This window comes from Phalacrocorax aristotelis, chromosome 10 (assembly GCF_949628215.1).
Source record: "Phalacrocorax aristotelis chromosome 10, bGulAri2.1, whole genome shotgun sequence".
Lineage (NCBI taxonomy): Eukaryota > Metazoa > Chordata > Aves > Suliformes > Phalacrocoracidae > Phalacrocorax > Phalacrocorax aristotelis.
Window position 1 is genome coordinate 6,746,919 of NC_134285.1, and position 22,826 is coordinate 6,769,744.

The 22,826-nt window shown below is 42.8% G+C and overlaps 2 protein-coding genes across 7 annotated transcripts in view; both read left to right on the forward strand.

Annotated features, from left to right (window-relative positions):
* Positions 1–4,281: 4,281 nt before the first annotated feature.
* On the forward strand, positions 4,282–7,631 carry ZFAND2A (zinc finger AN1-type containing 2A). 3 transcript variants are annotated; one of them, XM_075104919.1, is made up of 6 exons: positions 4,282–4,581; positions 5,197–5,291; positions 5,943–6,074; positions 6,280–6,431; positions 6,960–7,049; positions 7,460–7,631. In XM_075104919.1, exons 1-6 carry the CDS (start codon positions 4,287–4,289, stop codon positions 7,527–7,529), a joined length of 834 nt encoding a protein of 277 aa, XP_074961020.1. In that variant the 5' UTR covers positions 4,282–4,286; the 3' UTR covers positions 7,530–7,631. The 3 variants fall into 3 exon arrangements, with proteins under 3 accessions (XP_074961020.1, XP_074961021.1, XP_074961023.1); XM_075104920.1 differs by having other exon boundaries at positions 7,480–7,631; XM_075104922.1 differs by lacking the exons at positions 6,960–7,049; positions 7,460–7,631 and having other exon boundaries at positions 6,280–6,435.
* A 2,728-nt stretch (positions 7,632–10,359) lies between these two features.
* Positions 10,360–22,826, forward strand: part of CHLSN (cholesin) — a 140,751-nt gene continuing 128,284 nt past the window's right edge. The window contains exons 1-2 of one of the 4 annotated variants that reach the window (XM_075104944.1): positions 10,360–10,574; positions 12,051–12,196. In XM_075104944.1, coding sequence (XP_074961045.1) covers positions 12,068–12,196 — 129 coding nt within the window. In that variant the 5' untranslated portion in view covers positions 10,360–10,574; positions 12,051–12,067. The other 3 variants (XM_075104946.1, XM_075104945.1, XM_075104943.1) reach the window with 3 other exon arrangements.

Consider the following 22,826-nt stretch of genomic DNA (forward strand, 5'->3'; position numbering starts at 1 on the left):
AAGGACTGCAGGCGATGGGGTGGCCCTGGGGACCCCGGGGACAGGGGACTTGTCCATGTCTTCTGGATGGTGCTGGGAGGAGTTTGGGGCACACAAGGCAGAGGGGAGGTGGATGGAGCTGGCTGTCTTGGCCATGGGCATCTCTGTGCTGTGCTGCCCATCATAACACACCTTGGTGGGAAGGGGACAGACCCTGCCCTGAGAGATAGGATGGAGCCAGCTGCATCCCTGGCTCCCCATCCATGCCATGCCTGTGGCTGATGGTGATGTGGGACAGTCATCCCTGTGCCATCCCACAAATGTCCCCCTGCCCTCACAGGCTGGCAGCACAAGAGAAAACGATGCCACCCTTGGGCTGTCCCATTTGGGTAAATCATCATGTCTGCCATGGCATTCAAGAGCAGCAAAGACTTTCTTCAGCCATGCAATTAGACCTGCTCTCTCTCCTGGGCAATGTGACAGTCCCTTCAGCCAGGTCAAGTCTCCCTCGGCCATTGCTCCTCTGTGCTTGGCCTCCACCAGGCTGGACTGGCCATACTGGAGTACAGTGGTGTGTAGGTCTGAGGCTGTCAGAGGATTTTGTGTTTTCTGCAGAGCAATTCTAGCCTTCTCCAAAATAACGACTCTTTGGGGCCCTGTTTGAAGGAGCAAACATCCGTGAAGCTGAGGAAGGCTGTGATCCTCCTCAGAGATGTTTTACTCCCTCTTTAGGATGCAGTGTGGGTCCTAAGGCAGACCATGCTGGCAAGGTGGGGTGGATGGTGGCATTTAACTCCCTGCAGAGCCACCAAGAGGCAATCCCAGGTCCCACGGGAGAGGAAAGGAGGGACAAAAAGCAGAACCACAGGACAAAGGAAAAAGCAATAGCCCTTCTTCCTGAAAAAAACTAGAAAAGGAGTAAAACAGACAGAGGGGAAGAAGAGACAGCAGAGAGACCGTGCAGAGACAAGGGAGGGAGGTGATTCCCCATCCATCCCACCCAGCATCACCACTCTGGTGGCAAAGGCCAGGCCTTCCCTTTGCAGATCAGGTTATATAAAGGCCACATGCCGTGGGCTGCCGGGGAAGGATACCTCCCCCAGACTCCAGCAAGTTAGTTACACGTAGCTTTCCTTTCATAAATCCATGTTGGCTGCCCCTAATCAAATTCTGCTTCTCAAGCAATTTCCCTTGCTAATTCCTCCCGAATCAGTTTTAACCCACCTATCCCCCTTGTTGCTAAGCTAGCCAGCCTCTAATCACATGCTGCACTGTGTGATCCTTTCCTGAGTAATACGGGGTTTGGCACTTTCCTCCGGTTCTCAGCAGCCTAACCTGTCAGGAGCAACCTTCTAAAAATATCACTAAAGACCTCGGCTAATTTCTAATCCTCGTTTCTATTAAGATGGCTGCCTGTACTGTGTGGGTTTCTAGACTTGGGATTTACAGTCTTCCTTAAGAGCATCTAATCTGCACAGAGCCATTTCTGTTGTTATCCATACAGAAACTCCTCCCTTCCCCACCATAAAACATGATCCCTTTGGCAGCGGCTCTCCAATTTGCAGGGCAGCATCAGCCAGCCAGCGAAGACACCAGCCTCTTCCTCTCCACCTAGCTCACCCCGCTGCTTTTTGGCAGGCCTTCTTGGGGGAGATCACTGGGGTCCTGCTCCTCTTGGGTTCTGGGTAGGTGCTTTATATGAGAAAAATCAGCTTGTGAGCTCAACGGGGCAAGTGATTTTCTTTGCACTTCCCAAGTTCTCAAGTGTTATGTAAATAGTATAACGGAGCTGATGTATGGATGCATAATGGAGGGAAGTTCTTGAAGTACCTCATACAACTGGACTTTCAATTACTGTTTTTATTTGGATATTTTTTGCTGTTTCCTCTTTCTTTTTAACACTCCCTAGCCGCCAGTTCTCAAAACCAACCAGGTCAGAAGAACAAAGCTGGGGACAGTGCCATGCTCTGGCTGCTCCCCACTGCCCCTGTATACACTAGGTAGCTGGCTCAGCTCAGTCAAGTGAAATCCTTTTAATCGCATGCTGTTGGCCAAAGGAATCCGGTGGAAGATGCTGCATGACTGTATTGTCAAGAACCAGACACATCTGTGTGCTGGAAGGAGCACTGACTGCTAATGCTCTCCCTGGGCTTGAAACCACCAGGGTTTGCACTGAACGTAACTTGAGAGGCAGGTTCTGCCAGCAGGGAGAAGGGCACCCTCAGCCCACAGATGGGACCATCAACAGATCAACAGTGCAACATCTGATGGAAACATCTACCACCGCTGCACAACGCTCTTCTAGGACACAGCTGGGCAACAATGGCTCTAACTTACACAGTCAAAGCAGTGTCAGCCTGGTTCCTTCAGCTGCTGGTTAAACAGACAGGGCGAGGAGAAACCATGTAAATCAAAGGACAACACTGCTTTGAAGGCAGGTGGCCAGGGAAACATTTACACTAGGGACTGGAAGCTTCTTTCCATCATGAGAGCAGTGAGGTTGTGGGACAGCCTTCTGATGGGAACGAACTGTTGTTAACATTGGGTTTGGTTTGTCTATGAAGCGAATTAGATGAAGTAGTTATATGTCTAATAGAAGCTTGAATTGAATGACCCAGAAGATCTCTTCTAACATCAGTCTCCGAAGTCTACCTGCCTATAGCCATGCTGGGCAGAGGGGCAGGGCTCAGTCTGCTCGGCACAGCACTGCCTTCCATGCTGCTCCCAGACTTGAGCTGGTATCTCCCTGTGGGGCTACATCGCACCCCCAGGTTGTCCCCAGGGCGGGTTGTGGGTGCTCCCAGCATGGACAAGGCGTGGCTGTCTGGGAAGACCCCATGCAGTAAGCGCCACAGCGAAGATGCAGTCAGTTTGCCCTTTGCGAACCAAGGACCTGCAGCAGACTGCAATGCTCTGCCATCACAGTTGTTCTTTGGAGGAAGGGCTTTAAATGAGGATCTTTGGTAATTTTACGGGTCCAGGTGGGAAAATTAATATGTGCAGGAAGGCCTGGGAAGAGCGTTTGGCTGATGATGCAGTACCATTTAATCCAGCAGGACTGTGCTGTTGGGAAGACCGTAGTGCTGGCACGGCCGGCTGTAAGCTGGCACGCACCGCAGGAGTCATGTGAATGCCGCGTGGCAGGGTGATGTGGAAGATAGATGACTGGCACATGCCATTTCCAGACTTTGACAGCATAAATTGACCTTTGCAGTCAGTCACCACATGCCTTCCTAAAGCTCCTCTTTGATCCCATAGCTCCACCCTGCATCTGAGTCATGTACCACAGGAGAAAGTCAGGTGTTTTCTGGGGAGAACAGGGGCAGAACAATATTTTGTTATTTCTCAATCTTGTAACAAATGTCATTAAATGAATAGCTCTCACCTCCTCCATGCGAAGCCAGTGTTGTTACACACATTCAAAGATCAATGTTTCTAAACTACACTTCGATCCTGACGTGCCTCATTACAGTGAGATAACTATTTAAAAACAGAGACCAACTGGGAAAGTTTTTATCCAGCTGACTTGTACAAACCAAAAACAGAGACCAACTGGGAAAGTTTTTATCCAGCTGACTTGTACAAACCCACAGCTGCAGCTGAGGCTTGTCCACCCAAACCAGTTAGCACATGCTTAAGTCCTGCAGCAGGGCCTTGAGCATCAGCCTGCTGTGATGAAAACACCCCTTCGCACTGCACCCTCTGGATTTATTTTTAAGTTTGGAAGTAACATGAGTTAAGCATTGCAATCCAGAGGGATGGTGCAGCAGCCTAAGCCCTGATGAAGAAATGAAGTGAAAACGGATGAGGTAAAGGGCTGTGACACTCCAGTGTCCTCTGGAGCAAACCAGCCCAACATGGGCTTTTACGGGACACTCTCCCACACGTGCTTATTTGGGACACGTGTCCCACAGCCAGGACACCCCCCCCGCCATTCCTTTAAGCGCCTGTTCCATAGGGTGTTCACAGCAGCAGGACTGCTTGTGTCAGGTGGAGTGTCAGGTGGACGTGATCCTCTGGGGATGCTGGTAAGGCCCTCGTCTTCATCAGCAGCACCGTCGTCACCGCCACCTCTTTCATCCCCACCCTGAACTTATCTCCATGCCCTTCCCCGTGCCCTGTTGCCTTCCCTTCCCGCTCCCCTATTCCTATCTCTCATCTCCACCTCCGTCCCTTTCCCTTTCCCTTTCCCCTTCCCCAGCCCACGCCCACGCCCACGCCCACGCCCACGCCCACGCCCACGCCCACGCCCATTCCGCGCCGCTTCCACGCCCACCCCAGATCTGCGCCGTCACGGCCCCCAGCGCATGACTCAGCACAGCCCCCGGCCGCCGATTGGCCGCCTGCCTAGAATGCGTACTGGACGGCGACGGAGGGCGGGGGGCGCCATTGGCTCGGCGCGCCGTGACGTCATCCGCGGCGGCCGGGGCGGGCGGGAGCGTGACTCAGCACGTGGGCGCGGGCCGGGGCCGGCGCATAAAGGCGGCGGCGGCGGCGCCGTGCCCGTTGCGGTGCCCCCGGGGCGAGCGTCCCGCCGCGCCGCCCGAATGGAGCTCCCGGGGCTGGGCGAGCACTGCTCGGAGAGCGCCTGTCGGCAGCTGGGTAAGGGGCGGCGGGGCGCGGCTGGGGGCTGCCGCGGGGAGCCGGGCTCCGGGGGGCTGCCCCGGGGAGGCGGGCTCTCTGCCCCCGAGCGGCGCCCGGTTGGGTTGCGCTCGTACGGGACGGGCAGCCGGTGTCCTGGGGAGGCCCGAGCCCTGTGCCCCCGGGCGGCACCGGGGCGCTCCGGTTGGTGACGGGTACCGGTGCTGCTTCTGCAACCCCGCTTAGATAGGTCCAGCAGTTGGGCCAGGGCGTCTTGTTCTCCTGTGTGGTTAAACCGTTCAGGGGTGTTCTTTTCCTAAAGAATAAAAAGACTCTGGAGTCTGGGCTTCGGGTTTGTGCTTCAGCTCTTGGCTACTGCCTCGCTAAAAGTTTCTGTGCTGAAGGAGCTCCTGAGGTATTTATAGCTTGTGTTAGTCTAATGCTGGATAAAGAGATAAAATGTATAACTCTTAGTTCTTTAGTTTTAACATTCATGAAGAATGATGCTTTTTCTAGAGATAATTCAATTGTCACTAGGCAAAGACTTGCTCTATAACTAATTTGTAGTCTTCTGCAAGTACTACAGCTTTTAGCTCTGCTCTATTAACATCTGTTTTTCTTTTATTCTTCTCCCAGACTTCCTTCCTCTGAGATGTGATGCATGTGGGGAAGTCTTCTGTAAAGATCACATCCGCTATGATGATCACAAGTGTAGCTCTGCCTACAAGAAGGTAAGTTCCTGTGCAAGAGGCAGTAATTCATGCTGCAGAAATGCTAAGTCATGTATAAGGGCTGCTCTGAAACTTGACTTATGGTTTCAATAAAAGTGGATGGGCGATCCATAAGATGTAAGTTAATGATAGAGCTGAATTTCAAATATATAGAAACATAACACTGTGGATGTCAGTACCACTAGATTCTAGTTTCTTTCACTTATGCTGCATCTTCCCAGAGATGAGTGCCTTATATTTTAAGTCCTGTATTGTGGCCTAAAACTTTCTGCAGCCCCTGTCCTTTAAGTTGAAGGACAGCAAATATGAAACTACAGAAGGGATAAATAGAATAAGTGGAGCCAGACCTTGACCTCTGGCCCATACTTGGGCTTTGAAGTCTTCAAAGGCTGTATTTCTAGAAAGCCTAGAAGCATATTTAAAGTCAACCTACCAAATACATTGCTACAAATTGATTTGACAAAGCATGCCTGACTAATTTTTTGGATAACGATTTGCTTTTACCCATGTGAAGTATACCTTTAAGAGCGTTAGTAAATGAGTAGAACATAAATCACTTTTGAATATGCTTCTATCACCCATGGCTAAGAGAAGGGGGAAGGACAGAAAAAAAATTGGGTGGGACTTCTGATCTGTGTTGTGTGTTCTTAGAATGTGCAGGTTCCAGTGTGTCTGCTCTGTAACATGCCTGTCCCGGTTCAGAGAGGGGAAATACCAGATATTGTGGTTGGAGCCCACATGGACAAGGACTGCAAATACAATCCAGCACAGCAAAAGCAGAGGGTAAGGAAACTGCTGTTGAAGTCCAAACTGTCTGGCTAATGCTTGTTAAGTTGGGTTTTCTGACAGCAAAATGTGCAGAAGCTTGTTCTGTTTCGTCTTAATTCTACGGGTGCTTGAGCATTCATGCTTCGGCTTGGTTACTACTTGAGAAGCTGGTCACGGAAAGCAAGTGAGCATTGCCAACTTTGTGTCCTCTGTTATTTAGATATTCACAAACAAGTGCTTAAAGCCAGGCTGCAAAAGGAAAGAGATGATGGAAGTACTTTGTGAACAGTGTGGTGGCAACTTCTGCATAAAACATAGGCATCCTCTGGATCATGACTGTAAAGGGAGCAGCCATCCCACCTCCAAGGCAGGGTAAGCTGCATTTCTGATACTTTGAGCTCAGGCTGAAATTTCAGAGTATCAGGTTGGTGGGGAGCTCAGACAAATAGGGAATTCTGTAAACTACTGGTCACTTCAATAAAATAGCTACTATTTTCTCTTTTGGGCCTAACTTCTGACAGTCTGAGCGCCAAGATAAAAAGCTTCTTGTGAAATGCCTTCACAAAATTCTTCCAAGCTTACCTATCTTGATAGTGTGACTCAGTGTCTCCTAACTGCAAGTAGATACTGCCATCCCAAGTACCCTTTGGGATCTGGATCTAAATACTAGAATCCTAAAGCTTTCCCAGCACCCTGAAGTAACAAAGAACAAAATACCTTGCTTAGCAAAATTTAAACTTAGTTTTAATAAAAATCTGTCTCTTGCAGGCAGATGTACCTTCTTGTTCTGTGCAATAGGACTGTAAGACTTGTGTGACAGGTGCAGATAATTAAACTGGAAGAGTGAAACTACTGGCAGCGTGTGTAAGAGGTGCTGAGCCTGGTTATATTTCTTTGCAGATATGCTGCTCTGATGAGAGCCTCTCAAACTGCCTTCAAGTCAATGGGAGCAATTGGAGTGCCATCTAATGGGAGTCTTCAGCACAACAGGTATAAGCTGTAGAATGAGAAAAAACAAGGTGGTTTAAAAATAGTCTTGTGTCAACATGGAGTAGGAGTGCCACTGTCATACCACTAACTGCTCTAGAGCTGGTAGCTGACCTTTAGTTGGTGTTAGGAATGTGGTAGAGGGGTTCTGACAGCAGAAGTGAATCTTTACTTCTCTGTACTGTAGTGATTAAAACAGCTATGTAGACATAAGTATTAGGACATCAAGTGGTTGTAACAGCAGGCTGGTCTCCCACCTGATCTGTGTGATGATCGGTTAACTTCTGGAAAAATGGTATATCCTCAATGCTGAGGAAGTACAGCAAGCATCTGAATTAAAATGAATGGCTCAAGCCCTTCCCTGCCACGGTGTATCCTTGTGACTGAAAGTTTTCATTGTGAAACTCTTACAGTGTGTTCTTCTGTCTTTCAGATGCAGATAGTAGAGGCTCTTCATCTGGATCAAACCTCTGTCTAATTTAAAGTTAATCTTGTATATAAGTCTTTAAAATTTTCTATGCATTAACTTATTTTTGTATCATACAGTTTTATGCATTCAATAAACTGTCACCGTTTTCAAGCCAACTTTATTTGTTCCTATATTTGGAATAACAACTGTAATACTATGAAATCCTTGGTGGAGGAAACTGGGGAGTGGTGGTAGGAAGAAGACTTAAATTAGTATGAAACACAGCCAGCTTTGTGTAGGAAACGCCTAGTTCAGGCTTACATGATCTAAGATGAAAGTCTGAAATACAAGCCACTGTCATATCTCAATCCTTTTGGAAATGAACTGGCACACAATGCAGCATTCTGCTTGACAAACAGCATACATCAACATGAAGCCAGTTTTATATAAGCTGCCTCTTGGTTTCTGAATGTCATTGGAAGTACTTGATTTACAAAGTCATACCTCATTTTTCTAAGCCTTCCCTAAGCAATTCACTGAAGGCTAGTGCTCATAGAGGCATGCATAGCATACTACTTAATAATTTATTGCCCCTTAGATAGAAACCTAGATTTGCATGGGTATTCCTTGCAGTTGGGGTAAAAGGAAGCCAGAGGAAGTAGTGTTAACTGTTTGTGTCCCATGTAATGAGAATGAGGCAAAAAACTGGCATAATCTAGGGAGGCTCCTCTTGCTGTCTTCCTGAAAAGCTTAAACAAGTGAAGACATAACAGATCTGCTCCATCTATTGTCTTGATCGGCAGTCTTGGCTCTTTAAAACTGCATGAATATCCAGCTGCTTAGCTTGAGGCCTGAAATATTGGAGGTTGATGAAATGGAAATGTGCTGTTAATGAACAATGTTAATTCCCCAGCTGGGATCGAAGTAGACCTCTCATCCAGCTAATTGTGAGAAAAATGCCAAGGCCTACTGATGATGTCAGGGGTCAAGACCTCAATTTCATGTGTCATTGGAGCCATTCCTCTGCACACTGGGGATGGTGGGCTGGTGTGTTGGTATAGGACTGCCTGAAGGGTAATTGCAGTGTCTTGAATCACCTGCAGCTGTGAGAGCCCAGTGCGGTTCTGCTGAGGTGGGAGGATGAGCAGTTTGCATAGCAGAGAATGCTGTGTTCCTTGTCCTGGCAAAAATAATCCTTGGTAATACTGTGAGAGATGTGAGCATAAGTGCAGTTAACGCATGTGCTTTGTACAGCCATGAGGTGTGCTGCAGTTGCGCAAAGACTGTTGTGTGCCTTGTTTCTCTTTGAAGAGTACAAATGCTGCTTAAAGTGGAAATGTGGATTTATGGTCCTTCACAGAGATAGCATGTGAACAACCAACATGCTGAGTTGTGGGCCTTTCATCAGAAAGTGCAGAGATGATGTAATTCCTGGCCAACGCAGAACAAAATATCTGTGCTGTCTCATATTTGTGTTTGGCTCAATGTGACTTCTCATCCAGGAGTTGTTTTTGGAGATGATCAAAGCTATTTGGAAGGTTTTTGTCGGCCAAACTGAATATATAATGTAGGTATGAGTTACTACTGCTAGTTCCATACAGTCTCATTTTATGTAATTGTAGTCAAAATTGTGACTTGACAGTATCTGTAATACTGTCTTTAACCACAGGATGTCACAATAGGATGCATGATAAAACAATCATTCTAGGAAGTCTAAACATAGAAAATATGTTTTCCCTATTCACATTGGAACAAAAGCTTAAATTACAACTTATTTTAGATACCGCTACCTACTGATTATCCTGTGTGTTCCAACACTGTAACTCAGCCCTAGCGCATTGCTACTGTACTAGGACTTTTATTGTCATCTTTGTAATATGTAACAGGCCACAGGTTCCCAAACAGTGCTGTGTGACCCACTGGTGGTATGGGAAGGGGTTCCCAGTGGATGGAGAGCAGGTGCTGGCCCTGGCGCGAGGATATGGACCCGGACTGAGAGGCTCTGCCTGGCCCAGCAGCAATGGGTGGGGAACAGGACTGGCACCCTGTGGCGTGGGGAGGAGGAAGCAGAGATGTAAGGTTTACCTCTTCCTGTCAGTGCATATAATGGCACAGAGAGCTGTTACAACCAGCGTCCCAGCTCTGACAGGGAGCAAAGCAAATGGAAACAAAAACCCTGTTTCAGGTTGTCATGAAAAAAACACTCCACCTACATGTCTGGTTTTGGTAAATATTTTTGCCTTTAAGTTACCAAGGGGAAATGGAAATGTTTGTGCACATGGTATTTATAGAAAATGAAAACATGGAAACCAATTTGTTCCCTGGAAACCTTGTCCTCGGAGATGTTTTCTCATCCCCTCATACTGCAGCGTTTGCCTCTTCCCAGCGCATTCCCTCAGACCTGGTCAGAACAGCAGATAACGCTCTTTCTGACACAAAACCTCCAGGATCTGCTGCCTAAAAGGAATCGCCACCATTCTCCAGAGGGCTGCACCTCACTGTGTTAGCAGCCAGCATGGCACCTGCGCGGCCATGCGCAGGCCTGCTGCAGCCCCTGGCTTCTGTGGGGAGCACTGGGGCCGGCCTACCCCGGGGTGTCCCTCAGGGACAGTGTAGGGGGGTGCTGCCAGGTCCGGAGGGGACCCCAGTCAGGCCCCGGGTGGGGTCCGTGTCAGGGGGGGTGTGTGTGTGTGTGTATCCTGTCAGGCCCCGAAGGGGTCTCTCTCAGGGCAAGGGTGGATCCCTGTCGGGCCCGGAGGGGATCCGTGTCAGGGGGCGGGAGGAGCCCGGCCCGGGCCGCGGCCGCAGTCCAGCCTGGCGCTGACCACGCACGCAGCGAGGGGTGGGGCCTTGCCCCACCCTTCCACGGGAGGCGGGGACATCAGCCGTGGCGGATCTCGGCGCAGAAAGGTGACGTCAAGCGCGCCTCCAAAAGCCGGCGCCTCCGGGTAGGCGCTGTAAGACTGAACGTGGCTTCCTATTGGCCACTCAGGAGATTGGCATGGCTAGGACCAACCAGACGCCTCCCTTCTCTCCTTGTAGCCAGTGAGAGGGAGGGGGCGGGCTGCGGCGCCAAGCGTGGGGCTCAGTTAAATGTACAGAGGAGGCGGGCCGGAGAGGTGGGTGCAGGGCGGGGGTGCGGGGAGGGCACGTGCTCTGCGCCTGCAGCCCCGCCATTAGGCGTCCGATGGCGGCAGGAGTTCTGGGGTCTCTGTGCCTCGCCGGGCCTGGCTGGGGACTGTGAGAGGGTTGGGGGGGCTCCGCCACAGGCGCGGCGGTGGCCGGGAGGTCGCTGCTCCCGCCGCCCCCTGTGCAGCCGCCTTCTCGCGTCCCCCCGGCCCCTCAGGGGGGGTTGCTCGGTGCCGGCTGTGCGCTGCTGCGAGGAGCTGGTGGGTGGTGCTGGAGGCAGGATAGTAACGCTGCTTTTCCCGTGAAAGGTGGTCTGGTGGCTGCTTTTGAGAACATACCACTCGAATTAAGAAAATTCCTAGTCACGAAGTCTTCACTCACTCCTCAATAAAAGGAAAAGCGACCCCAGGGGTCTGGTGTTAGAAAGCCAGTGGCTCGGTGCCTCCCAAGGGCTCCCCACCAGCTGAGGCCGTACGTTCCTGTCCGGGTCCGGGTCTAGGCCTGGCCTAGCAGGGGTGTCGCTAACTGAGGCGCTGCTGTGGCGGAGGTGTCAAGGGCTTGGGTCCCTGTGCGTTGTGGGGAGGTTCCCACCCGTCAGTTCCGCGAGTTCAGCTGTATCGGTGCCTACCAAAGTGGGTTTGTGGGTTGTTCTATCTTTCAGAGTGTGCCTTGAGTTAAGTATTTGTGGTTGAGTCAACTATTGTATTTGTGCTGTGGCTGAGAGAGTGACTCTTCTGGAGCAGCTGTTGAAAACCACTTAAATCGGTTTTCTCTCAGAGAAATAATACGCAATTAGGGCTAGAGCTGGTTTCTGAGCCAGGTTTTCAGTAACTCCTGTTTGCCTGTGCCCTTATGTCAGTGTAAAATGAAAGATAAAGCTCGTAATTCTTCAAGCATAGTCCTTCCACATTCTGTATAAAAACAGAAAAAATTTCAGTATAAACAGAACCGGTAGTTTAAAACTGTCTGTTTAGTGATAAAGTAGGCTTACTTTTTTGCTTGTGGGTATGTGTGTATGCACACATAGGTATGTTAATAAGATGGCTAACGGTCCCATTAATGTGTTTTGAGAAGAGGGAGGTCTGATCGGTGTTGTCTGAGGTAGACAGTTGATGAAACAGTTCAATATGGCACGTTACAATGTGCAGAAAGCAGTTATGGGGGATTGCTACCAGGAGGGTCAGCGAAGCATTTTCCACAACGGCATCTGTGAGGACAATAGGCGTTGAGTTTTCTACAGGAGGATGACATTCTAGTTTTACAGTAGCTTAGCTATAATATATTCCTAAGGCAAACATGATGAAAATTCTCCAAAATGGATCAAAATTCAGTGCAGATGTACATTTCATAGTTAAGTAGTCACAAATAATCCCCGTGCCAGTGCAATTACAGTATAACTCTGTCTGTGTGCAACACTGACAATATAAAAAAAGATTCTAATTGCAGTTTTGTGGTTTCTGTTACAGAATAGCTCTATTTTAGAATGCCAAAAATGAAGGTGGAAAAAAAAGAAAAGAAGGCAGAAAAAAGAAAAAAGCTAAAGCAACACATAGCCCAAAAGGGAGAGCTGGAATCAGAAACTGAACCAAAGAAAAAGAAACAAAAGCTGCAGGTAGGTTCTCCCAGTTTTGACTTTAATTCAATAAAATGTGGATATATTGTTACCTGTGATGTGATGGGTTTAGAGATTCAGTACTGAATCTGAATGTACAATATTTGCTTCAGTTGCATTGATTCATTGGATGTGATATACCTAGAGTGAAAGTTAGAAGAAGATAAATTAAGGCAAACCTGGATATGATTGTAGCAGTCAGAGTACATGACCTCTGTTTGTTTTGGATGCTTCTGTGAAAGGCAGAGGGTGGATGAGAGAATGTGTGTGAAAGGCGAACCAAATGGCTTTAAGCAACTGTCATACGGCAATATAGGCGTAGCTTAAGTATTCATGTGATCCTGAGGGGTTGGAAAAACATGAAAGATGCTTTCTTGGAAATCCTCTTGATTTTTGGACAGAATGTCAAGTGGCCAGAAGGTGTCAGCAGTCTCTTTGTATTACTGAACATTTTATGAATTAATTTTATGAGAATGAAATTATCAATATTGAGATGTCATTTAAGTGGAAATTTAAAGCTGTAAGTTTTTTGTGATTGAAATGATAAATAAACAGGGTGATTCAGTTCTTCTGAGTGGTTACTGTAGAACGTGGATCAAAGAAATACGAAGCAGTTTGGTATGGTTGAGAAGTGGAGAAGGAAAAGAAAGGTTTTTTTCTTCAGGAATTATCAAGGTGATGTTAAGCCATGGTCTTAAAAACTCTCTTATCCTGGCCTAACATAAAATAGATGTGAAAGCTGCTTGTTACCTCATTTATTACGAGATGTTTAGCTCAATGGAGGTCATATAACTAAAAAGCAGTACTTCCTGTTTTGTTATTTAAGCTCATTGGCAAGAATATTTTTGAGAGCTTTTGCACACGTGTCTCTAGCTGTAACATTTAGACTTTGTGAAGCATAATATATGAAAAGCCAACCTATTGATAGTAGCTATTCAGAGGTCCGTAAATTCTTGCAGTTTTGAACTCAGCAGAAATGTTCCTAACTAAACTAGGGAAAGATTGCATCTTTGTCTATATCAAAGCAAAAATAGAAAATCTGGTATTTATAGCTTAATAAGAGGGAATGTTTCTCCTTTCGTTTGTGGGGTGTGTATTACAGACTTTAGATTCACAGTACTACAACTTAATTTGAGTGAAAATAATTTTCCAGGATAAAACAGTGTGAAATTGAAACGTCAACATTAAAATTTTATTGCCTGTGACAATCTGTATCATTTCGTGTGAAAGGAAAAAAAAAATCCCAAGTGGGCTTCAAACCGCTAGCAAGTGGGGCCTTTTTGGACCATCCAATGTGAAGTGATAAGTTCTTAGAACCCCCAAATTTTTGTTGGCCATGCAGACTCCAGGACCGTGAAAGAAAGAGCAAATATTAAATGGAAAAGAATCCTTAATACTATTAGGAGACACCAGTAGGCACAACAGTTCTAAAAATTACAAAAGTTGGAGTCAGTGGGTGGCTTAAATATGTATATAGTGTTAGTTTTAGGGAATACTATATAAGGTCTATGACAAGCCATTTTTAGCATCAGCTTTATAAACTGTAGCTGTTGATAGTACGAAAGTATAAGTTAGTAGACCGTATTGTTTTGTTTGAAATGGCTGTTGAGAATGAAAAATGTTAGTCAGATCTTAAACAATTTTACTTCAGAAATGGTTAATGAAAGTTAGCTGTTTACCAGTTTACGATTGTCACTTAGCATGTGTGCTCCCAGCTTTGTGTGAAATACTCAGTTAAGCCACAATGGCAGTTATGCTTTAAAATGCTTTTGGTCATCAAACCTTGTCAGCATGCAAAATATAGTAAAAAACTGAAGTAATATTGCTCTGTGTGTATAGGAAGATCAGGAGGAGCTCTGAGGCTGCAGTGGTGTACTCAGTTAGTCTGGATGGTTCCAAAGAAGAAATTTGGAACAAAAATTAAGGCAACTGCTGAGAGTGTTTATTCTGCAGCCTTACTGACCTTGATTTTATTTCTGTTACTTTAAAATAAGCTGGAACCTTGGTAGATCTACAGAAATTCCTGAAGCATGATGGCTGAATTGTGATGAGCTTTGATTGACTTTTAATGCAGTAACTAAATTAGAGAAAACTTTTTTTGGCGTTCTTAAAGTAAGAATGGGTAGACTCCAGTTTCTCCTACGGATTCTCATATGTGATGGAAAGAACTCAAAAGATAGCTATATAATAGCTATATATATATAATATACATTGCTCTTGGTGGGAGAGAGGTTTCACTGGTTCATTAAGTTGCTTTACTTTCCCATTATTTACTTTTTCCTATTCTAGTACAGCAATTTTAGTCTCCAAAGTGGAGAATGTAAATCTCTAATTGATTTTGTTATAGAGCTGCAGGCAGGCAAGCTGAAATGTGTCTGCAGTGATGGGATTTAGTGTGCATTGATCATTCCTTCATGAAATTTGTTTCAAAAAGTCTTATCAGCCAAAGACTAAAGCATTTTTCCTTGGAACAACTTGACCTTTCAGAGTAATCTTGATGTTTTATTGATTTTTGTCTACTCAATTTCTTCTGTTTACATTAAATAGCAATGAGCAATTCAAGACCGATATAAATGTTTTCATGAATGATCTTAGAACCACACAGCTCTAAATGACACATTTCTAGTGGAGCTGAGCAATGCAAGTTTTTAAGCTTAATTCAGCCTTGTTTTTTTCTGACATTTTCATAATGGTACTATTTTATTTAGCTACTTGGCAATAAACCCCACATTTTAAACATTGATTTTTTTTTAAATGCCTGGGCATGAGTTTTACTTGGTTTTTAATGATTTTGTACTTTACTAACATACTTGTATGTTAAACCTTCATATAGTTGGTGATTATTCTTTTGAATTGTCACATAACATAGGTATAAAGTAAAGATATTTTAAATGTGCTATCTAGACTGGTGGTTTGAAGTTAAATACTGGCTTCTTGCATAAAAAATTCCTGATGGACCTTGTCTGAGACAAATTAATTTTGTTTCAGTTCTCTGAAAAAAATATTTACAATGTTATTAAAACTTGAAATAACAGAAACATTAGAAGTGCTGGTTTGCAATTATCTGTGTCTTGCTTCTGTTTACGGATTTTGTCACTCTTCAAAATTTCAGCTGCTTTAGTGCCATGAAGCTTATCGAAACAGCAGTACTGACACTTACAACACTGTAGGTAGGGAAAAACATGTTGTGGTTGGTTCGTTTATGAAGCATATTTGAGTTCTACCAAGAATGACCTTACTGTATCAAAGGATCTTTTAACCTTGTAATTTAAGGGTAGATCTTGTTTCTCCAGTACTGTTTTCAGAGCTGCAGGCTTTCTATAGAACAGTAAGAGATTCATCCAGAGTTGAACATCTATTAGGCAAGACTTAAAATTCATGATCCATAGAAAACAAAATTAATTTCCTGTTCGCTCCCAATTTAGTCTAGCAAACATTGTAATTTTAAGGAAAATTACAATGACTAAGAGGCAATCAATCTTTATAAATCAAATCCCGTTGTTCATGCTGTTCATGGTTGAAGGGTACTTTAGGTAATGCTCGTGCACTCAGTGGGTGTTTCCTTGTATGTTCCTTGTTATCTTCAGCATTGCAAATGGCTGGAGGAGGAAGAATCAACATTTTCCCCAGATAAAGGCAAAATCAGTGGGAAAGGAATTTAATTTTTGAGATTCCATACAGATAGTACAAACAATGGCAAATAAACAAGTAGCTCATGGTGTTTCTTTAGGCTAGTGTGCAGGTGCCCAAACAGTAAGATCTGTTTACTAAATGGAAAATGGCAAAATTAGTAGGGAAAGGGTTTTTCTGTTCAGCTTTTTGGAGGTTATCGTAAAGGCCAATAAGGAGTTATTAAGCTAGTACTACACAAAGCAAACCACAAAAAAATATTCTTTAAAATCATTGTTTGCTTGTAGTGGTGGAAAACCCCATAAACTTATGTGTAAGCTGTGGAGATAAGCATTTTGGCATGAGCTTGGTGGAATAGCTAGGAATGCTACTTGGATACTATCTGTAATGCTGCTTGTAATCAGGTAACTAGGTTAGTAATTTGAATGATTAATGAATACAAACCAGATATTCATGCTACAAAACCTATCAAGCAGATACTGTAAAGCTATCATAGGAAAGTGTGCTTATTTATTTGACAACTCACTAATTCATACCAGAGCCAGTTGTTGAAATAACGAGTTGTAGATGATTGGCAGACACACTCTGTTATCCTCTGTTTTTCTATTAATTTATTTTTTTTAAATAATGGGAAGCTTATCTTGTAACCATCAAAATAACTTGTTTTGTGTCTTCACATCCTCAAAAATGCCACGAAGGTACAACTTAGTGTGGTGTTGACAGATTTTCTTCTGATCACCAGGCTACCGATATTAGCTGTATTTTATATACGTTAAAAATATATTTTGGATACTGCTTGCATTGCAATTCTGCTATCAACTCTTCCTGCCTTTGTTTAGTTTTGCTTTACTAGCTTAATCCTCTGTTGTATGCATTAGTGTTATCCATGTTTATGAAATTTTAAGACATATGTAGAAAACCAATCTTAAATGCTGAAAAAAAAATTCCAAAAAGTTCATTTTATTTAGCATAACCTCCTAAAATGAGAATCTTGTCTTGTACTGGGTTTTTTGACAATTGTTACAATATCTCCAACATACAAATAGAGTTTTGTCCAGGTTATGAAGAGAAGATGACACAATCTTTCATCTTCCCCCCCCATCCCTCCATCTCCCCCCATGCCTTGATGTAAGGATACATCAGCAGTTAGCAGTTTTCTGGTGTAAAAAGGGGGTGATAGCTATTTCTCAAAATGGCAAAGTTAAATGTCAGTATGGATATTAGTGCGCTCTTGTTAGTTTGCTTGTTTTGGTCAGCCTGTAATTGAAATGTTGGACCTATTTCTCTTTTCCTTGATCTACCTTTCAGTTGAATGTTTATTCTTGTTCTATTTGTATTTTTTCTTACTTGTACAGAGAGACGTGTGCTGGCCCACTGGCTTCTGATTCCTTCGCTGCACGATGGCCTTCTGATAGTTGAAAAAAATTATGATGCTCTAAACCCATTTGGCATTTATGGCAGTGTGACATCTTACTTGGTTTGTCTGCTTTCTTAACATCTGTGCAATATTTCTCAAATTAGGAAAAAGGAAATAAAAAAAACCCCAAACTTTGAAGGCAGCTGCTTATGGGACTGAAACTTTTGTTTCCTGCTAACATGTTTTCATCAGAATATTGACAGAGTTGCTTTAAATTATTTTATTAAATTAACCATACATTTATTTATTTTTAAAAAGAGGTAAATTTGATTGTGACACCATATAGTGTTTATAGAGAATAGTAGGCCTTTTGTAAACAGACATGTCTAAGAAGGTACAAAATTGTGTCTGAAATACGGATATGCATAGATTAGGCTGAATAATTTTACATGCCTTTGAAAATTATTTTTGTAATGGTAGGAATAGATTTCCCAGGAAAGAGTATTCACAGCTGGGAAAACAGTTGCTACTTTGAAGATGGTTTTCCCAAGCGAAAGGCTCACGTCCCCAACTGTGTTTGGTATAAACAATATGTGGTGTATTTCTTACTTTTGTTTAAAGGAATTGTGCATTCTTCATTACATATTAACCAGCAAGAGCTTCATGCTAATTCCGGGTATTTGCCTTAATCTGTATGCATTCAAAGTTAATTCCTTACTGTTATTAATATAGCCAGGGTATTAAAGTGATGGGGAGTTTGGTGGTGAAACACAGCAGTCCCTCCTTTGCTGTTATGAGGGGAAATTCATCCTTCTCTTGGAGCACATACTTGACGTTTCCTCTCGGCTCCCATTCTTTACTTAGTGGTGAGACCTTCCTTGATGGTTTTTGTTAGGTTTCCAGTATAAATCCTTGCTTTCATGACTTAGCTGCAAATATATTCACAAAATTGAAATTCAGTACAGGATTCCCACTTGTGGGCTGAATTTGTTGAGTAACGGTCTTTGAGTAGTTGTTGAAGTAAGGAGCAGAGGCTAAGTCTGCTTGACTGTGTGACACCCAGCTCTAGTCCAGTGAGAACACTTTTTTTGTCCTTTGTCAATTATGATTTCTTCTGGTTCTATGTTAATGACTTCTAACTCATAATAGAGAGAGGCATCATAAATTAAAATTGCTGGAAAAGGCCCAAATTGCTGAATATAGAAAATTTGGCACAAAACCTCCAAATATGTATAACTTCAGTTAAAAAAAAAAAGTCCCATTACATGTTTGAATTCATAAAACACATTCCACTTGGCAAGAAACTAAGTTGTAAGCTTGAAAGGATAAATGTTTGCTACATTCTGATACAGGATAAAGAACAGAGAAATGGGCATTCAAAGGCAATTGTAATTGACAGGGCTTCAAACTTGGAAGTGTGGACAGTATAAAAAATTAATGCAAGCCTGATTCTTATGGATTTGTTAGTTCCTTTTTATTGCTCTTGGTACTATTTTGTTAACGTTAATTTGCTCAAGAAAACCCTAAAATGGCATGGACTGTGGTATTTAAAATATGTTTATTCTAAAAAGCAGCAATTTTCCCTGTCCTTGACAGAATGCTGCTGCTTTTTTAAACAACATAAGAGTCTGGTATAAGGATTTTTATAGAATACAAATTATTCTGTATTGATGGAATATATTTAAAAATCATTTAAAAACACCCGAAACAAAACATTTTGGAGTAGGTAAAAGGGGAATGATAGTTGCTTCCACAGTATGAATGAGAAACTAGAATTGCTTCACCAGAAACTTCCTCCTCCAAAATACCTTTTGGGTTTAGATGCAAAATTGTGAACCACGTGAAAGATGAGTGTATATTTATGTATGTTAATTAATAAATTACAGCATAGATAAAATGGCTCTTGGGTATTAGATCAAAGCCACACAGATTAATAAATACTTGGGAAGTGCTTGTCTGTTACATCTAACAGGTAATTAGAACAGAAAACTAATCTTTTGACTTTTAGAAGCTGCCTGAAATACCAAGGATACAAACATGGATGTAGTCAACAGGGAAACCTCTTGCTTAAAGAACCAGACTCCGTCTTTGAATGCATTTGCCCGTTTCTAATTGAATCTCACAAGAGTTCTGTAGGATATCAAACAGAAGATCATCAACCAACAGTTTATTAAATTTCTCAGCATTGCCTTAATACTTTGCATCTGTAAACCAGGCTTTTGCAGACAGCACATACACAGAAGGGAAGACAAAGCTCTGCTCCTACCGTCTTACAGTTTGAAACATGTCAAAACTATTCAGAGAATGTACCAAAGACTTAGAGGTGCATCGCTTAAAAAGCAGCAGAGTGGTTATATAAAAGAGAATAGAAAATTTTAAGTATGTGGGGAAAATACATGCTTTTAATAACTGTCATTCTATCCTACCTTTACATCAGGTACTGAATCATAAATAGAAATTATTCATATTTACCTACTTGTAAAATAACTAGGTGGTTACAGAACTGTTATACTGAACTGTAACACAAAGCTCACTGAAATCGGTCATGGCCTTTTTGTGGACTCAGAGTAGACTTTGGAACCTTCGTGTAACTCATTAGCTGGTTCTGTTCCAGTTACATTTGGAATAGACGAGTTTTTCCTATATTAGTATGTGTCCCATCTTCCATGGCTATTCTTACGTCCAAGTCTGTAGCTCCATGATTTTCTAAAGGCATTTTTAATAAACGTGTGGGTTTTGTTTGTTTTCACAGTAAAAGTTTATCATGCTTCATTTAAAACATGGTCTTTTCTTTAGAAAGATTTGTCTAGATTAAGTTATGGTCTAGTTTGGGCTTAGAATAGGAGTGGCTGACTGTCCTGATCCTATACGCCTTGAAATAAAGTCCCCTGGCCAAGAACCAAAACACCTCAAAATCAGTGAGAGTTGAGAAGAGCACAAATGTAGCAGGAGACAAGGACAGTTTTCCATGGATCTTTCTGGACCACCTCTTACAGGCTGAGTGTGCAGTTGGGTCCTGTGTGATATGATGCCAACTTTAGCAGCATCTTGGCCAGCAAGTTTGCGCTTCTGACTGCATGACACTTCAACAGTGTCATGCCTCATCAGCCATCTTTACATTAGAATAAGAAAATAACATGTCATGTTTTCTCACCGTTTGAAGAATATGAAGCTCTTAATATCAGAATTTTTCTGACTTTATGTATTTTAAAGCCAAGCAAGTTTACAAATTAAGTTTCCACATACGTCACTGTCTATCTGTATCTTCCTGTCTTGCTACTCAGTCATTGGGTGGATGTTTGGAATATCTTCACACTGTTTAAGTGAGCTTTTTACTTGGTTATTCACTCAGTTTGCTCTGTGCAATTCACTCATAGCGAAGTACTGGAACACAAGCGTTAAAAGGCTTCTATAGTCAGGTGAGGGCTGTTTCTGTTTTGTAGTTCTGAATGGAGAGAGAATGAAAGCAAGAAAATCTTATTTGCCATTATATTACTGTTTCTATTGAGAGAACGCTCAGGAAAGGAAATGCTTCTGCTGCCGAGACAGAGAACAAATCTATCTCTACCACTGTTAGGCAATTCTACACTGAGCTCTCTTTGTAAAAATACCGTAACTCCAATTTCTAAGGATAATTTAACAATATCCCAGTAATTTTCCTGTTTCTCTAGTATCTCTTTTTTCCACAGTTTTTCTGAAGTCCTTCCAGAAAACACAATCCATGCAATTTGAAAGGGTTTTAGGCCTTTTCAGTGATTTTGCTTGCAGGTCAAGTGAGCTGGGACTTGTAAGCAAAGTTGCTGCTTTGGAAAGGCTTACCCTGCTGCATTAAATATTTATTTAGAGTAGGTATATTAAAAAAGTTAGGGCTTACTTTTTGGTAATGAACAGTTCAGTAGTTTGTTAATTTAGGACTTCAAAACTTCTGTGTGTGTACATATATATACCTGTAGCAGACTGTTTGAACAATTAGAGAAAATAGATTGGAAACCTGAACATTGTTTTATGACCTGGGTTGAACAACTTCAAAAGCCGCTCTAAACACACAGGTTACTTTGTCAGACTTGGAGAATCATGTTTAAATTTTGTAGTGGAATTCACTGGACATAAGTAAAATAACTGAAGTAGCATGTAAGAGACTGAGTTGAAAGTAATGAGCTGATCCTGCACTGTCTGACGTCCTGAGAAGGCATTGCTTTTTTGTTGTCATCTTGGGTGGTTGGCTCAGTATGTAGCTGTTTATTCTTTAGCTCCTGGCTGTGTCATGCTGCCATATGATGGAATGGCAGTCTAAAAGAAGCCAAAAGCCAAGGGCTAAAAGTTTGGTGTATCATATGTCAGTGTGGAATAAATAGTTTGGACAACAGTGTTGAAGAAAGGACCTACATTAAAAATATGAATGGAGGGTGTTCGGATTTTCAAATCCAGCATTCCCCTCTTTAAAACATAGCACAGGGCATGTACCACAAAATACCTCCCTGGCAGCAGAGCGTAAGAATATACAGAAAAGATGGTCTGCTTGCACGTCTTAAAAATTACTTGCTCCCTATCATCTGATGTTGCAGATTTAACATAAAAAAGATAAAGTGCAATTCCAAGGTGGAAATGGTTTATTGGTGACATATTTATTAAACAGAAGGCAAAAAATAATAATAATTTCATAATGTAAACAATCTTTGAATGAGGAACAGCTAGGTCTAACTGTGTACTGATAGGCTGCTCTAGATGTAATTGGTAATGGAAGTGTAAACTTCGATTAAAGAAATAATTTAATCAATTGAATTAAACAGTGAATTTGGCCCTATCCTCTTCTATGATAAAAATTTAAAATATTTGTCTGATGGTCTGAATGGGTAAGGTGAGACTTTTGGAGTGGAAGGAGAGGACACTGCCTCTTAAAATGAAGCTATTTGTAATTTTCAATCAAAATCAAATTAATTCATTGGTTCACCTTCATGAATAGCTATTGAAATTCAAAGATGACTTCTTCATATACTCACTTGTTCTTCCTACTTAGGCAGAAACAAGTTCAAATGGAATTAAATGATAATCAGGGTTGAACTTGACAATCCTTACGGGAAACCACTTTTTAACACATTTCCTGTGCGACAGTCCTAACCATTCAAAATTCTCCAGACAACTTTTTCACTTCTGCAATCTTAAAAAACAGCTGAGAGAATACAGCAAAATCCTTACACGGGAAAAAATTCAGTTAGCTTCTAAAAGATTGGAGCCTGCACTGTACAGCCACTGAATTTTGTTTAAAACACAGATACTTAGTCTGACATTCTAAAAGCATTTCCATGTTAAAACTTCGTGTTCGTTTTTTTTTTAAAGCTTGTGTATTTGCAAGTTTAGCAGAATGGATTTCATATGCCGGATAAGCCATATTCAATTAATAATATAAACATCAGATTGGCGGAATACAAGATGAACCTGTATCTCCTACATTTGATAGAAACAGTATTGAAGAAAACCATGTTTTAAGAATTCTGATTTTTGCTTTTTTAAAAAATATTTATCCTATACTGTATGTTGTCTTTTGGAATTGGTAGATTGACTGTTCTGAATGCTAGTCTTCTGAGTTTCTGTGGACCAGAAAGGGGAAGGAAAGGGTGACTTTTCTTGTCTCTTGCCCATATT